General features: G+C 32.4%; 3 protein-coding genes across 8 annotated transcripts; 1 reads left to right on the top strand and 2 right to left on the bottom strand.

The window, feature by feature from the left end:
• The first annotated feature begins 585 nt into the window (after positions 1–585).
• Positions 586–3,683, top strand: LOC8258445 (squamosa promoter-binding-like protein 3). The gene is made up of 2 exons (XM_002509404.4): positions 586–1,029; positions 3,347–3,683. Exons 1-2 carry the CDS (start codon positions 722–724, stop codon positions 3,462–3,464), a joined length of 426 nt encoding a protein of 141 aa, XP_002509450.1. The 5' UTR covers positions 586–721; the 3' UTR covers positions 3,465–3,683.
• Positions 3,684–4,105: 422 nt separating this feature from the next.
• LOC8258444 (mitochondrial arginine transporter BAC1) lies at positions 4,106–6,953 on the bottom strand. 3 transcript variants are annotated; one of them, XM_048374860.1, is made up of 8 exons: positions 6,445–6,953; positions 6,192–6,281; positions 5,647–5,748; positions 5,359–5,463; positions 5,166–5,264; positions 4,906–5,094; positions 4,707–4,793; positions 4,106–4,599 (listed from the first exon to the last, which is right to left on the bottom strand). In XM_048374860.1, exons 1-8 carry the CDS (start codon positions 6,535–6,537, stop codon positions 4,465–4,467), a joined length of 900 nt encoding a protein of 299 aa, XP_048230817.1. In that variant the 5' UTR covers positions 6,538–6,953; the 3' UTR covers positions 4,106–4,464. The 3 variants fall into 3 exon arrangements, with proteins under 3 accessions (XP_048230817.1, XP_048230816.1, XP_048230818.1); XM_048374859.1 differs by having other exon boundaries at positions 4,695–4,793; positions 6,445–6,950; XM_048374861.1 differs by having other exon boundaries at positions 4,330–4,591; positions 4,695–4,793; positions 6,445–6,952.
• Positions 6,954–8,552: 1,599 nt separating this feature from the next.
• Positions 8,553–14,302, bottom strand: LOC8258443 (glyoxysomal processing protease, glyoxysomal). Of its 4 annotated transcripts, none has more exons than XM_015715540.3 (14): positions 14,106–14,300; positions 13,940–13,986; positions 13,650–13,833; positions 13,482–13,529; positions 13,310–13,393; positions 12,474–12,617; positions 11,840–11,968; positions 11,637–11,740; positions 11,416–11,501; positions 11,240–11,334; positions 10,421–11,156; positions 9,957–10,146; positions 9,399–9,490; positions 8,553–9,080 (listed from the first exon to the last, which is right to left on the bottom strand). In XM_015715540.3, the coding sequence occupies exons 1-14, from the start codon at positions 14,169–14,171 to the stop codon at positions 8,815–8,817; spliced, it is 2,271 nt and encodes a 756-aa protein (XP_015571026.1). In that variant the 5' UTR covers positions 14,172–14,300; the 3' UTR covers positions 8,553–8,814. The 4 variants fall into 4 exon arrangements, 3 of the variants coding, with proteins under 3 accessions (XP_015571026.1, XP_015571031.1, XP_015571037.1); XR_003079921.2 differs by having other exon boundaries at positions 8,933–9,080; positions 9,399–9,532; positions 14,106–14,302; XM_015715545.3 differs by lacking the exon at positions 13,940–13,986 and having other exon boundaries at positions 14,106–14,263.
• Positions 14,303–14,978: the final 676 nt, after the last annotated feature.

The raw sequence follows: 14,978 nt of genomic DNA, 5'->3' as shown, positions 1-14,978 counted from the left end.
TATGCAACAAAAAATATTGCAAGTTTTAATAGACATTCCATAATAATTGATTAGTGTAATATAACTTATTGCATCAACAGTGTTGTAATAACTAATTAAATATTTATAAAATAGTACAGAAAAATAACTGAAGTGAATGTTATGTCCCACAATAAAAAAAAAGAAGAGTTATTTAATTAATCAGACATTATAGCAGTAATGAGAAGCTAACAACATATTAAATGGAGAGGTTTATGTGGCATATTATCACCTAAACAAACTAATTAATAGCAAGTTGATCATTTGAAAAGTCAAAATTATTAAGTGGAATTAATTAAAATTATCCGAAATAGTGCAGAGTGTTGATCTATATTTATACCGAACATGACAACTTTTGTCATGAATCACATGATGGAAGAGTATATACGTACGAACCCTAAACATAAATACAGCTAATAACAAAGAAAACAGTTGTTGATGTATTCTACAGCTATCAAACCAAGTCTTTAATTGTCCTGAAGCTAATTAACTTAAGCCTAAACTTAACTTTACTACCACATCGTATCACTGTTACCCTCATTGTGATATATAGAGAATAAAATTGAAATCTGGTGTGGTCCTCACTCATTTATCAAGGTCTTTGTATATATTCTTTCTTTTCTTCTTCTTCTTCTGACTCTTTTTAAGTTTCCTTCTTTTTTTCTTTTCCTTCTTGTTTTTGTCTTCTCTTTTGCTTCTCAGTATGGCTACAAGCAAAGCTGAGGGAAAGAGAAGCTTGAAGGAGATGGAGGATGATGAAGAAGAGGAAGATGATGAAGATGGTGGTTGTGGATTAGGGTTTTCAGAAGATGAAAAGAAAAGGAAAGGCAAGAAAGGATCTAGTGCTAGTGGGTCAATGCCACCAGTTTCTTGCCAAGCAGAGAATTGCACATTTGATATGACCGAGGCCAAGCGATACCACAGACGCCATAAAGTTTGTGAGCACCATGCCAAGGCTCCTTGTGTTCTTGTTTCTGGAATCCATCAACGCTTTTGCCAGCAATGTAGCAGGTGATGATAAACCCTAATTTTTATTTATTCTTTTTTTTTTTTTTTTCATTTCCTTTCTAATCTCTCACTCAACGCACTACAGTCTTAGTCTTAATTCCAATATGGTTATGCTCTACAAGTCATTTTGTAATACTGCAAAAACCCTAATTTTTAAATCATTACAAAAAATTTCTTTAATTTTTCAGACACAACTTTTTAAATTTCATAAATTCGACCGCTCATGAAACCAATTTTTATTATGCAATTCAAACTTAAATTAATTTAATAGATTTGTATCTCTTTTTCATAGATAGCTATTAAATCAAAATGATAATTCCATCTCTAATTGAATTGTATCTTACATCTTCAGATTGTATTTTAACTTTTAATTGTTGGAGTGCCTCCTAAACAAAGATTTAACTAAAATTTTTCAATCAAAGTGAATACTTTATAATTAATTTGGATATAATTTTCCACATAAACGGATGCTTGAAGAAAAATACATAATATAGTAAAAGATATAAAAATTAGGTAAAAGTCTTGACAATATAGTACCTTGTTGTAGACATATATATACCCAAGATTAATGGATGATGTTGAGTGAACATGAGTTGTTGTTTTTTTTTTTTTTTTTGAAAGGGAGTGAACATGAATATTGGCAATATATATATAAACAAATATTACTATCTAGCTATGCATATAGTATATTACATAGATGCAATAAGAAAAAGGAAATTTTCTCTTTCACTGACTATTTCTAGTTAAGGGGTAAAACAATGATTGGGAGTGGTCTGAAAAGAAAAACTAATACCTACAATAAACTTAATATTAAAATTTGCATGCTTCAACCTGTCAAAAAATCTTTCTATCTATTAAGTGAGACTCCAAAAGTAATTGTATTTCTCTAACACCATTCTCATTTTCTCAAACTAAATTCTGTAATTTTTACAGAGCGCATGTATTAATTAAGAATAAGTCATTTAAAAACTATTCGGGTGAGAATTTAATTTACTTTATTTAACACTCTCACATCTATATAGCATATATGTTCATTGTTAATTATACATTTTATTCTAATTATAACTATTTATTTATAAAGTATAATGAAATGAATTATGCGTATAGTAATGAAAGTAATTGAACAAGAAAATAAGAATGAAACGTTTATAGTAATTCAAAATTATATATTATAGTACTTAAGAAAGTGATCGTACCTCATCGGATGAAATGAGACCTAACCCTTAATTACTCAGGATTCACGCATGACAAAACAGTAACAAAAAGATGGGTATCTGAGCTGGAGATCACAATTCAATTATGAATCATTCCAGAAGCATTAAAAGGGGCACACGATAAACCCCACTTGCATTTATTTCTTTTTAGCAATGTCTTTCTTTTTCTGTTAGAATTTTGAATATTACTGAATCGTTCTGAGTAATGTATTAGTTTAATCCCCATTAGCAAAAAACAAAAATCCAATGATTTATGGAAAAAAAGCAATTCTTATATAAACTTAATTTATCACTGTAAATAAATGGAATTAATTGATTTATGGTATTATCTATTAAATATAATATTTATATTGGTTGAATTACTTATTACTATTAATTACCTAAAACAAAAAATTAATCTATATAGTAATTAATAAACAATATCATATGTGATAGAATGATTTTATTAAGAAATAGAGGTTTGTTGGTGATTTTAATCCATCTAATCCAATACGCTATAGTGAGTTTGTAGCTACGAGTGGTTTTTCTTGGAAGAAATTTGATTTATCCTGAAAAGGAAACACATATTTGGATTAATGAAAAGGGCTTACCTTTATCAAACAAAACTAGAACAGACTAATTATTCTACTTATAGAAACCTTATCCGTAATTACTGCTACTAATGATGTGCTCCTTGATTACGAGATTATGTCTAATTTCTTTATATGTATATATTTTTAGTTTGTGACAGGATATAGATGAATATTCCTTTTGATCTTGCAAGCAACTATATATATCTGCATTACTATATTGGGTGCAATTTATCATGCATACAAAAGCACAATTGTTCCTTGTCTACTCTAAATGCATGGCTTAATCATATAATTATATTAGTTTAAATAAGTATCAATTAATCAGCACTAATGTACTACCTATTCATTTCGATGTATACTTTTAGAATGAGTCGCTCTTAGTGGCCAACCAAATATTAGATGGATTCTATCTGCTACGAGAAATAGCGTTTGTGGCATAGCAAGTTGAGGATTGATATCTTTTTCTCCCCTTCTTTGAGTAATCTCATTCTTTTTTTGCTTTCTCTATTTTGGATGTGTCTTCAAACTTTGCAGGTTCCATGAGGTATCAGAGTTTGATGACACCAAAAGAAGTTGCAGAAGGCGCTTAGCAGGACATAACGAGAGGCGCAGAAAAAGCTCATCTGAATACCATGGTGAAGGCTCAATTTGATAAAAGACTTACTACCGGATGTGAGAGGTATAGGCTTTCTACTAAAGAGGGAGAAAAATTTAGATTATTTCCCAATAAAATTGCCTCTTCCGAGATGATAGTTAGACCCAAGTATCTACCAATGCTCTCTCTCTTCTGTCAATTTAACATACAAAACTTAAATTATGTATCATCAGGTAGACCACTTTTCTGAAAATAAATCTTTTTGGTATTATCTTATCTGATCTGATTTTCAGCAGGCATGACCGTCTATTGCAGTCGCTATCAATCTGCTTGCACTTCTAAATTCTAATACTACGTCTGGTGGACCTTAATCTGATAGTATAGTGGTGGAGTGTCTACGTCTTATTTTAGATATGCAGCACCTCACGAAACCCCACCAAAGGCAATAGGCATATATCCATAATTGCTTTCATGGTCTATAAGGAAAGACAACATTAACTCAACTGGAATCCCTAGATTCCTTCATTATATACTGTAAAACAACTATTGCATGAGGACACAATTCCATGTCCCTACTACAGCAGATTTCATAAATAGGGACAAGATTAGACAAGATTCCTACCGTGAAAACACACACACACACAGATGAATTATATCATCCCAGCATTTAAAAGGCAAACTTTACAATTGCAATGCACTGATACAAACTTGTTGAAAATCAATAATGATAACAAAAAAAGTGCTTGTTGTTACAATTTGAATTTAGTGTAAATCCTTCCCACAACCTAGGTTAATGTACTTTAGCAGGAATCAACATCTTAAACCAGACTACACTCTAGTTTGCAAACCTCCTTCACTAAAATTTGGGGTAATATGAGATGCTCTGCCAAACCAATATGTCAGAGCACTCTAATTCAAGATATAATAAGTGAAGTTTCAATTTTATATCAGTTACACCCCAGTCTGTAGTCCGCTTTGTCGATCAAAATAAAAGTTTGCTAACCAGCAAAGCTAATAACGGTACTAAATATTATGACTTAGGTAACTAAAAACATACTTAATCATGCCTGATCCCCAACACTTTCATGGCAAGCTCCCAGGTGACAATTGCAGCTGCATTAGCAGGAAATGCTCTCACTATTGTTGGACCCAAACCTGCATAGCATCCTCTAAGTCCAGCCCTCCTGTAAATCTAACAAAAAGCACTCAGTTAACTTCTCTATCCTCCCCAGTGCAGGAGGTTGGCAATGATACGCATGAACAATTAAGAAAATAAGGACATCTTACGGAGTTCAGTACTCGAAATGGATTTCTGGTGAAGCTTTTATCTGGAGCAGTCTGGATAACAGTTTTTGCCACATCCAATGGCAAAACAGCAGACCAAAACTGGATAATAAGAACATGAAAAACATTAGATAGAATGTTGCAAGGAACAAAATAAATATCTGATATGAGATTTTTTTAGTATAGATATATGCAAGCCTGTTTCAATGCTTACAGCTACACCACCAAGGCCACCACTCATAATTCCAATTCCCATGTCAATCAAGTGGCTGTGGTTAGATGAAGAGTCCTTCAATTGTAAATGCATGTAATAACGGACATACTCATAGACACTAAAGAAGACTGCATTTCCAAAAGATTCTCTTAACAATGTCGCAAGACCTCCTCGAAAGATGCCTGAAACCTGAAAGGTTTTCCATCAGACCAGAAACCATTTCACACATTATGCAGCCAAAAACCAGACGCTTTTCTCACCCCATCATGTTTCACTGTTTGATGAGCACAATCAAGAGGGCCACTGTATCTACTGAACTTTGGAACCAAAATATCAGTGCCTTGAACTTGCATCCTACACTGGAAAAACTCAGTTTCATAAGAATGCTATAGAAGATGACAAAGGGCAGAAGGAAGGGGAGCTACCACAGCATCTTATGAACTCTACCCTGACCTTTATTAGCTCAGATGGACATAATACAAAACTGATAATTGCTCCACCATAAGCTGCCGAGGGAATTATAACTTGGGGAATGGGCACATCACTATGCAGTCCTCCCTCCATGAGTAACAAAAATAGAAAAGAGTTACATCCAAGTATGTAATATACTCAATATGATTGTAAAATTAAGATGCAGAAAATCATCATAACAAGGGTTTGCAACAATCTCTAGCAGAATGTATTTTGCATATTATTGCCAAAAGAAATAGGCAAACAGGTTCATCCAATTTACTTACATACCTGCAAGGACTGCTTTCTTTGAGAATAAACACCGAAAAGAAGTGAGCTCTCGAAAGCCATCCCAACAAATGATGATGTTGCCCCCCTATAAAGTCCTTTAACCTGTAAAAGACAAAAATCACTAGCTTGTACTATGATAGATAAAGTTTTTCATGGCATTCAAATAACAAAAACCTCCATGCCACTTCCTCAGATATTGGCAGGACCCTGCACCTGAAATGAGGACCTGGAGCAGTTTATGACCTTAAAGTATGGGACTGGACTCTCTAATAAGATGTAGCAATCACATCCCATTTACAAATTGATGGATGCTGATAAAATAATGCCAGAGGAAAACAAGGACATCAGAATTTGCAAATGTTTCAACGCATCTGGGTTTACCATCAGATATTTAATTGGTGGCCACGATAGCAAGGGCTCTGTTCTGTGTCTTACACTATGCTGAAATATCCATATTTCTACTTACATGCATATACATAAGAATTCTAATTACATTAAAAATATAAACAACAGAGTTAATTTGAAATTGTTAAAAAGAAGCATACTCCTTCAGTCTGTAGAATCCTAGCAGTACAATGCAGACTATTTCGATACTTAATTCCATGAGCTTCTGTATTGTGTTTTTGCAGCTTCACCTAACAAATTAGAACAAACAAACAAAAATAATTACAAACACAAATTGAATTTTCAGTAAAATCCAAAATTCCTGAAAACACTCTAAGCACATAACATAACAACCCATTTCAAGTATTGGATTAACAGCAAAATCTAAGAGATACCCAGATCAGATATATGTACCTTGACTGTGTCAAAGGGGTGACCGGTAATAACTGTGGCAACTCCGGCAAGTAAACCGGCTAAGTACTCCTTGTAAGCCACTGTCTGCTCCATTTTCTTTTCCGTTTTTCTTTTTTCTTTTTTCTTTTTTTTTTTCCTCTTTCTTTCTCTAAACCCCTATACCTTGCAAATTAAATAGTGAAAAGTATAGTGATGGTTGGTCTTAGTCATCAGCCAGTCAGCCACTATACTTATACTCTGTCTTGTCTCTAAAAACGGTGCCAATCTATTGATAAAAAGAAAGAGAGGTTGAAGATGCGAGATGGGGATGTATAAATGTAAATGTACTGATAAAGAAAAGAGAATGAATAAGTGACTGATTAGGTCAAGAATTCAAGAACTCAAAAATGTTTGTATTGTGAGACAGCACCATCTGTTTCGTTTGTTTCTTGTTTCAAAAAATCACTGTCCATTACGGAAGCTCTACTACGGGCGATGGCATAGTTTCTTGTCCTTTGCTAACAACTAAAGTAAAACCTCTGTACAGGGTGATAAAAGAATTACGGTATTAATTTTTATTAATTATAAATAAAAATAAAATTGTTATTATAATAAATTATAAATAAAAATAATTTTTATTATAATAAATTATAAATACTTTATGCTGAAAATACATCTTCTTATATAATAATATTTTTATATATAATTTTAAAATTATATATTATACTATATTTTATTTTATTATAATATTATCTATTATTATTTTTATTTATAAAATATAAAAAAATATTGATATAATTTTACAACTCATTTATATCATTTTATTTTTAAAATTAAATATTAAATATAATTTTTTAATATTTTAATTTCTGTTAATTTATTTAATTTTAAATATATGACTATAAAGAGTTTTATTTTATTTTTCAGTTTATGTTGGTTTTTTTTAAAAAAAAAATAATGGCTTTCTTTTTAATAAAATAAATTAACTTTAAATTTCTTTACCATTTTAAATTATAATTTATTTTTAATTATTAATTAAATAATTAATGATAAAAAAATCTGTCACTTGTATATATAAATACTACTTCATTCCAAAAGAAGTGTCAACTTAATATTTTTATACAAAGATTAAAAAACTCATTACTTATCAATTCAAAATTACTGTAAATAGAATATCTCATTTTTATTATATTTCTCTCTCATCTGCATTCAATTATAATGAATAGAAGCTGAAAAATAATATTTTTAAAATCTGTTTATTTATAGAAAATTATATCAGTTTTCCAGAAAAAATTTAAATAAAATTAAAAAATAAAATTTTGTATTTATTGTACTATTTTTCCAAATAAAAATAAAAAACTATTTTTTATGTTTTTAAAATTATAACTAAACTTTAAAAAAATTAAAAATAAATTTAACATACTTTTATATTCTTATTTATATAAAAAATCATTTGTTTTCAAATAAAACAAGAAATTCTCACTTTATTTATTTCAAGTTCACTCTTTATATTTAAAATATTACTTAGATTTATTAAAAAAATATCTTTTATAAATCAAACATATTTTATAAATTTTCAATGAAAATGAAAATATTTCATTTTTCTAAAGAACTAAAAAATGAAAGCCCTACAAGTAAACAATCTCTTAATTTCTTAAAATGCCAACCAATTTGAATCATCTAAAATTTTTAATTTTATTTCAAAATTATAAATTTTTCTAGATACTCCATTCAATATAAGTATACTATCTGCCCTAGAAAAATAATTTATTTTCAATTTATATTTGAATTATGAAATGTAATTTTTTGATTAATAATATCATTTTATCATTATTTCTCTGAAATATCTTTATTAAACTTTTTGTAAAACTACAATTTAACAATATAATTTGTAAAAATCAACAGTATGTGTTAATATTTATACTAATTGGTCAAGTTATATTTAATAATTACTTACTAAACTAATAGCTAAAAAGAATTATATTATTATCGGACAGAGAAAATATCATTTAAAGTAATTAGAAAAATAAATTATCTAAGAAAGTTGCATTTAGGTTTTGGAAAAGAAATAGCATGTTTCTTGAAACTAAAAGGGCAATAATGAGAAAAATAAAATAGCAAGAATAAGATAACCTCAAAGCAGGAATATTGTGTATTGACATTGCAAAGTGTAATCCTGTGTGCAGGAATATTTATTTTGCTTGTATACAAATTTAAAGAAATTACACATCCCAAGCCCACAAAGCAGTCTCGCCCCCCAATCCACCCCACCATTTCAATCTTTGGTGAAGCAGATGAAACGCCATTGCTATAAAAGGTGGAAATGCTTGATTCCACTTTCATGCTGGTGATATCTCCTTCATTTGGTATCCGTTACAGGTTGGCATAAGGTCATAACTTACTAGGAGAAATCTCATTTGAAAAGCTTCCTACCTTCCCAAGTCGAGTCGAGCTTCTCAAAACCTCGTCTCTTTCAGCTATAAATTTTGCAAATTTGGAAACCCTTCCTTGTTTTTCATGATCTTCCAGCAGCGACTCTGGCAGATTAGACAGAGGAGGGCTTGGCTTGTGGGAGAGCGATGGCATCAATGCCCACACCGAGGAAAGTTGTTGATTTGGTCGATCAAGATTCTGCAGAAGTGAAATATCCTTTGTACCTGTCAAAAGAAAACAAGGTTATCAGAAATCCTAAGCACATGTACCTTCAGAAAATTATAAAAGTTCAGGCAACATGCAAAGAATGAGTCTTGTTTTTTACATTTTCAATTTAAGTTTTATATGTCATATATTTTACTCACTCAAAATAGGAGACAGGAACCTTATCATATATCATTTACAAAACCTTTCTCTTTCAATATTCACGAGAGCCTGTGACATTAAGAAATGATTGAACAAATGCCTCATGCAGGAACAAACTGAGATTAGATCCACTTCATGATCAATATTTTCTAGAAGTATTTGTTCTGGTAAACCACCTCTTGCAAACTCAAAAATAGGCGCCAATAGTGCACAAGGAATGCTGAAATTCAGATGTGGTATAACTCTCCCTCCACCATGCCTCGCATTGCTGTATCAAGAAACTCATCTCATTAAAATACAGAACTCCGATCTGCAGCCACTGAAGAACTTCATTAGGAGAAATTGTGTACTTGGAGCTCATAAAGATGGAAAGTATAGATGAATGATATGTCAGATTGTAATTTTGCCTCCTGTTATTGTAACTTTGCCTCCTGTTCACGATAGATCCCATCATACCAATCTTTTCGCATGCAGCACAAACATCAAATAAGGAAAGATAAATGCTCATACCATGTTGTTTGACATATCCCCACTAGATATCCAAGGACCAATTCAAGTTTTAATAGACCATTTGATTATGTAGAAAATAGCATTCTGCCATTCTTAGACTTATTCACAGGTCAAGACCCACCTGACTCTGCCAATAAAATAACTTGGTAGCTTCTCAAGTACAACAATCATGGGACATAACCTATACAGGATAATGAACGTTTTTGCAACACTTTAAACTACACCTGGTAACAAGTCCAATCATATGACCACTTGAATTGATAACAGCACCGCCACTGCCACCAGGGTGGACAGCAGCTGTTGTTTCGAGCATTGCAGGAATATGCGAGTCCCCTTGAATGGATTGATAAAATGTAGGTGCTTCCACTTTAACTATTTTTGCTATCACTCCAGAGCAAATAGAAGGGAAAAACCCTGCATTGTTTAAAGTGCAAATGACTTTAGAAGAATGGTCACAAAGTAACAAGAAAATATTTAGATGTAATAATGAAATAATAATAGAAACAAAATCTAATAAAATTCTGATGCTAAATAATTGAAAGCATCATTCCTGAAGAGAACATAAGAAGAACGAGAAAATACATCAATGAACAAAATGAATAAGTTTTAAGTAAGATGCTAACTATATGGATTCTTTTTCAAGGTTGTTCACAATCTAAACAGATATATAAGGTTTAAAGGCTGTTACCACATCTTGGTCCAAATAATCCATGTCCAATAACATATGCCTTTGATCCCAAAATTGGGCAGGCATAATCCGCCTTGATAGGGCAAAGCTGATCTGGAACATATTCAAGCTGCAGTAAGGCAACATCCAAAGGCCCCTTGGAAACATATATTACTTTAGCATCACACCAAATCCATGGGTTAAAATGATCCAAGCGAACTCGTATGTTTCGATGGCCACTGTAAGACAAACTCAATTGGTCTCCCTTGGTCTGATCAAATACAGAGGAATCCATGATCTTAGCTTTATTTAATGGCATCTGACTCCCCCTGTAGCTATCAACATTGGAATGCCCAGGAATCACAGATCCTTCAGGTGGGAGGAAAAGTGCTCCCGACTTTGTTCTATTTCTTCCACCATTTATAGTCGTTTTTCCAAATCTCCAAGGTTCTAACAGGTGAGCATTTGTAAGTACTAGGCCTTGATCATTGAGAAGAACCCCAGATGCCCATATACCTTCATCAATGGTAATAAGACAAACAGAAGCCATCACCTTCTCAACTGGCAGGGTTGAAGAGCAATGAGAATTAAAATGCTCATACTTATAACTGAAGGGTCCATCTGACTCATGGCTGTATGCATTCTCTACAGCATTTAAGTTCTCCTTGTTAATTGCGATCCCTTCTTCTGCATTTTGAGGCTCCTTCAGCAGCAAGTCACCACAAGCAGTAGCAATGGCTTCCCAAGGAATCACCAGCTGTTACCCAAGGCTAGAATTTTGCATGATCCATTAATCACCAGATTATTAAACAATTTAAAATGAGAATGTTCGCCAGTTACCTGAATTTCAGCACCAGTACTCTTTTGCCTCAAAGGTCTAGTCAAAATGCCAATGAAATCTCCACATTCACCAAAAGCTGGAGCACCTTCCATTCCTGATATATTTAGTGCCAAAGATAGAATCAGAATTCAGTAGCACCAAATAACCCAGTCATAGTCTAAAGAGAAATATCCACCTGGAAGACACCGAATGTCAGCCATCACCAAAGAAACATTAGATGATCTAGCTGGATAACAGTTGGCAACAGATCCCATCGACAAGCTGGTTCAGAAAGTGAAGGATTAAATAAAAATAATTGTAGATTTAAAATGTCCATTGCATCATCATATGATGCCGATGAGACCCTATTAGAAACATGGAAATGAGAAAGCAAATGAGAGAATTAAGAAAAATTACCTGTTAAAAAAGTGCACAGGTGAAAGGACACCAAAAGGAGAACCCACTGTTAGAAGAGAGTCCCCCCTTATAATCGAAGGTGATATTGTAATGATTGGCAGATCCTAAATAACAATAACCATATCTGTATCTGTATCATATAGCTTACGCCAACAAGCCACGACATAATGAAAATGATAAAGATGGTGCCATTTAAACTACACCTTTAAATTTAAAGAGACTCCCAAAAGGGCAATTCTAGTACTTGTCTTGCTCACAAGGGTCGGATTACCAGATTCCCCTACTGTCAAATGCCTTTGGCCCAGCTTGAAAGATGAATTGCCATCCTCAGTCTGAAAGGATCATTCTTGACATTGTTAATCCACAATATCATACTGTGCATGGAAGTTGCTTAAGCAAATCAATGCTTGCAACAAAACTTATTAAAACTTTCATCTACAAACTCTGGTATAATACCTAAAACAAATGAAAAGAGATCAAGAAAGTCCATTCTCTTCATTAGTAGGATCCGACTCAGAATCCCTGACTGCATTTGCTTCCTCTATTAATTTTTTTGGCTTAACGCCATGATGCTTATGGGCAGCTTATCTCTAAGTGGATTTCCTTTCCTAACTGGAGTTTATTCCAAAGATGTTTTTCCCTGCCTTATTTTACCAAGTTAATGGGTTCAGGCTTGTTCTTAGAAGGAGTGATCTCTTTTGCTGCATAATTTAATTTAGTTGGATGAACTTCACAAAGGGTAAGAGGAGAACAATCTTGAGATAAATTCCAGAATACCATTGCTAGCAGAAGACAGAGACATGAAAAGAAAAAAAGAAGACCTTGTGCCTTACTCACCTGTGTCTGAATCACATCCATAGAATTTCGATGACCATTATCATGCGAGGCCAGAGACCAACCGATCTCCCATCCATGATCTAGTGAGCCTAAAGAGGATTCTACAAGTGATTGGAGAGCCAAGGAAGATTCAGCTACATCGACCTTCATTTTGAATGGGTGAATCAATAACATGTTGGATCTACATATTCAATCATTTTCTTTCCACAAATGAACAAGTATAAAAAAAAAAAGCTAAAGCTAATTATCATTAAGCATGGGCACCAAGTTAAGTCCAACAAGAAACTTTAAATGGAGGTAGTTCAGCAGAATCTAGCAATTTTTTTATGCCAAAACGTACCATCAATTCATATTTATAAATCATAGTAAAAGTTACAAGGTGCATTTGGCATCTCGGCCTCCACAAAAAAATTGCATTTAAATCAAAAAACTTGAGAAATCAATACTTATGACCATCGTGGAAAAAACCAACAATAGCATGCTACCAATATTAAATTTATGAAACAGCAGAGTTTTAAGTAGTTCACTATCATTTCCATAAGCCTCAGTAGTCCGACTTATTACAGGCTATCTCCAATTAAGGGTACAATGCAAGATATAAAAAAAATCATATGCAATGCTCATGTAAACTTCCCAGCCAATTCCATTGAAGTGCCAAAACTACCTAAGGAAATAACTGAAACTTAAAAAGGTTCAAAAACTAGTTGATCTTGGTGCTGCGATTCAAGATAATGAAGTAACAAACACTCCATCCAGCTGCTTTAGCATAAAATTGCATATTTGCCTGAGCTTCTTTTGATGCTCCAGCATAGGAGATTAGTAATATATGTACCTACCAATCTTATAAGTCGAGCAGTATGCCAGTAAGAAGTTCCTTTATCCAAACTCCCCTCAGCCACTCTCTCCATCCCCCACCTTTCCTGAAAATCAACATACTCAGTGTGTCATAATAAACCCCAACTACTAACCATTTCAAATAAGTAATAACAAATAACTATTATCTCATACCTCTAACATAACATCAATTTGAGCACCAGCAATCATCTCAGGTTGGCCCTGTAACAAACCACAAATACCACAAACAACTACATCAAAGAGTAAAAACAAAAATAAATAGAGCAGCAAAAGCAATCCAATTATGGGAGTTATTTTGTTAAGCTAATTAGTAATCTGAACCTGATACATGCTCTCTCTTTGTTGCAATGACAAAAAAGACTCGACAACAGAAGCAACAGTCACAACGAGCACCAGAACCTGACCCTCTAAGCCATTACTGCCTAATATTTGCTTCACTAAGCCTGAATGGAAAAGTGTATCAGGCAATATCATCCCAGAAGCTGAAAGTGTTGTCTTTCCAGAACTACACATCAACCCAGATAACAAAAAAGAGAAATTCAATAAACTAAATTAAAGCCAAAAGCAGCAAACCAATTAAAGATTTATAAAATATATTCATATTCACTTACGCATATAGATGAAAAGCGTGGTTTCGCATCTTAAGCCCCTTTGGGTCCTAATTTTTTTTTTTTTTTAAAAAAGCTTCCGTTAAAACAGTACAACGCATAAAAACTGAGCACTTTTAGTTGTGTATAATAAACAGAGAGGAAAAAACTTTAAGAAAAAGAAGCTTACAGGGCCGTGGACTCTGACCATAACGGCGAAGTTGCGGGCAAAGTTTACGGTTTCGGGGAAACCCATGAGAGAAAAACAGAGGAGAGTCCGTTGATTTTCAGACTAGGAATTTGGCTGTGGATAGAATTGAATCAACATCATCTTGTAATAATATATAACCGATTGTGTTTGCTTCTTGCTTTTGGTTCAGGCCTCTTTTATTATACGAAAATGGTGACATCAATTCTTTTAGACTCTCGAGGTAATTGCGGCTAAAAGAAACGACATCGTTCACTTCGTATTCTTATTATTATTTCTCTTTTTCTTATTTTCTTAAAAAGGAAATCAAACTTAAAATTATAAAAAATAAATAAATAAGACAAGCTTCATAACTTTTAAGCCTTGTTTGACCATGTCACATAAAAACACGACAGCATTTCACTAATTCAAAATGTAATTTAGCAATTTATAATTGTATATTTTGTGTATGAAAATCACATTGGAAGCCTTATAGTTGATAAAAATTACATCTCATATTCTATAATATGAGTTAATATTATGTTTAACATAAAATTGCAACTGAATCATATTAGAGCTTAATTTTATTGAGAATTTAAATTCTATTAATATTTAACTTTTAGATTATAATTTAATTAATTAAATATATAAAATATTAAAATTTAAGTTAATTTTTGGTCTAAAGAATATATAAAAATATTAATAATTGAGATTCGAGTTTCAATGGATTTAAATAGGCATGTTTATGACTTAGGTAATAAATACATAAAAATAGTAAAAAAGTAAAAACACAAATGTTTTGAATTCAAAATTTAAGCTTTGTTCCTTAATTAGTAAAAATAACTTGAACTCAATATATTAACTTCACCTAGCGTT

The sequence above is a fragment of the Ricinus communis genome, chromosome 5 (genome assembly GCF_019578655.1).
Source record: "Ricinus communis isolate WT05 ecotype wild-type chromosome 5, ASM1957865v1, whole genome shotgun sequence".
NCBI lineage: Eukaryota > Viridiplantae > Streptophyta > Magnoliopsida > Malpighiales > Euphorbiaceae > Ricinus > Ricinus communis.
The sequence above is the reverse complement of the archived record's forward strand: the minus strand, read 5'-3'. Positions and strand labels throughout refer to the sequence as shown.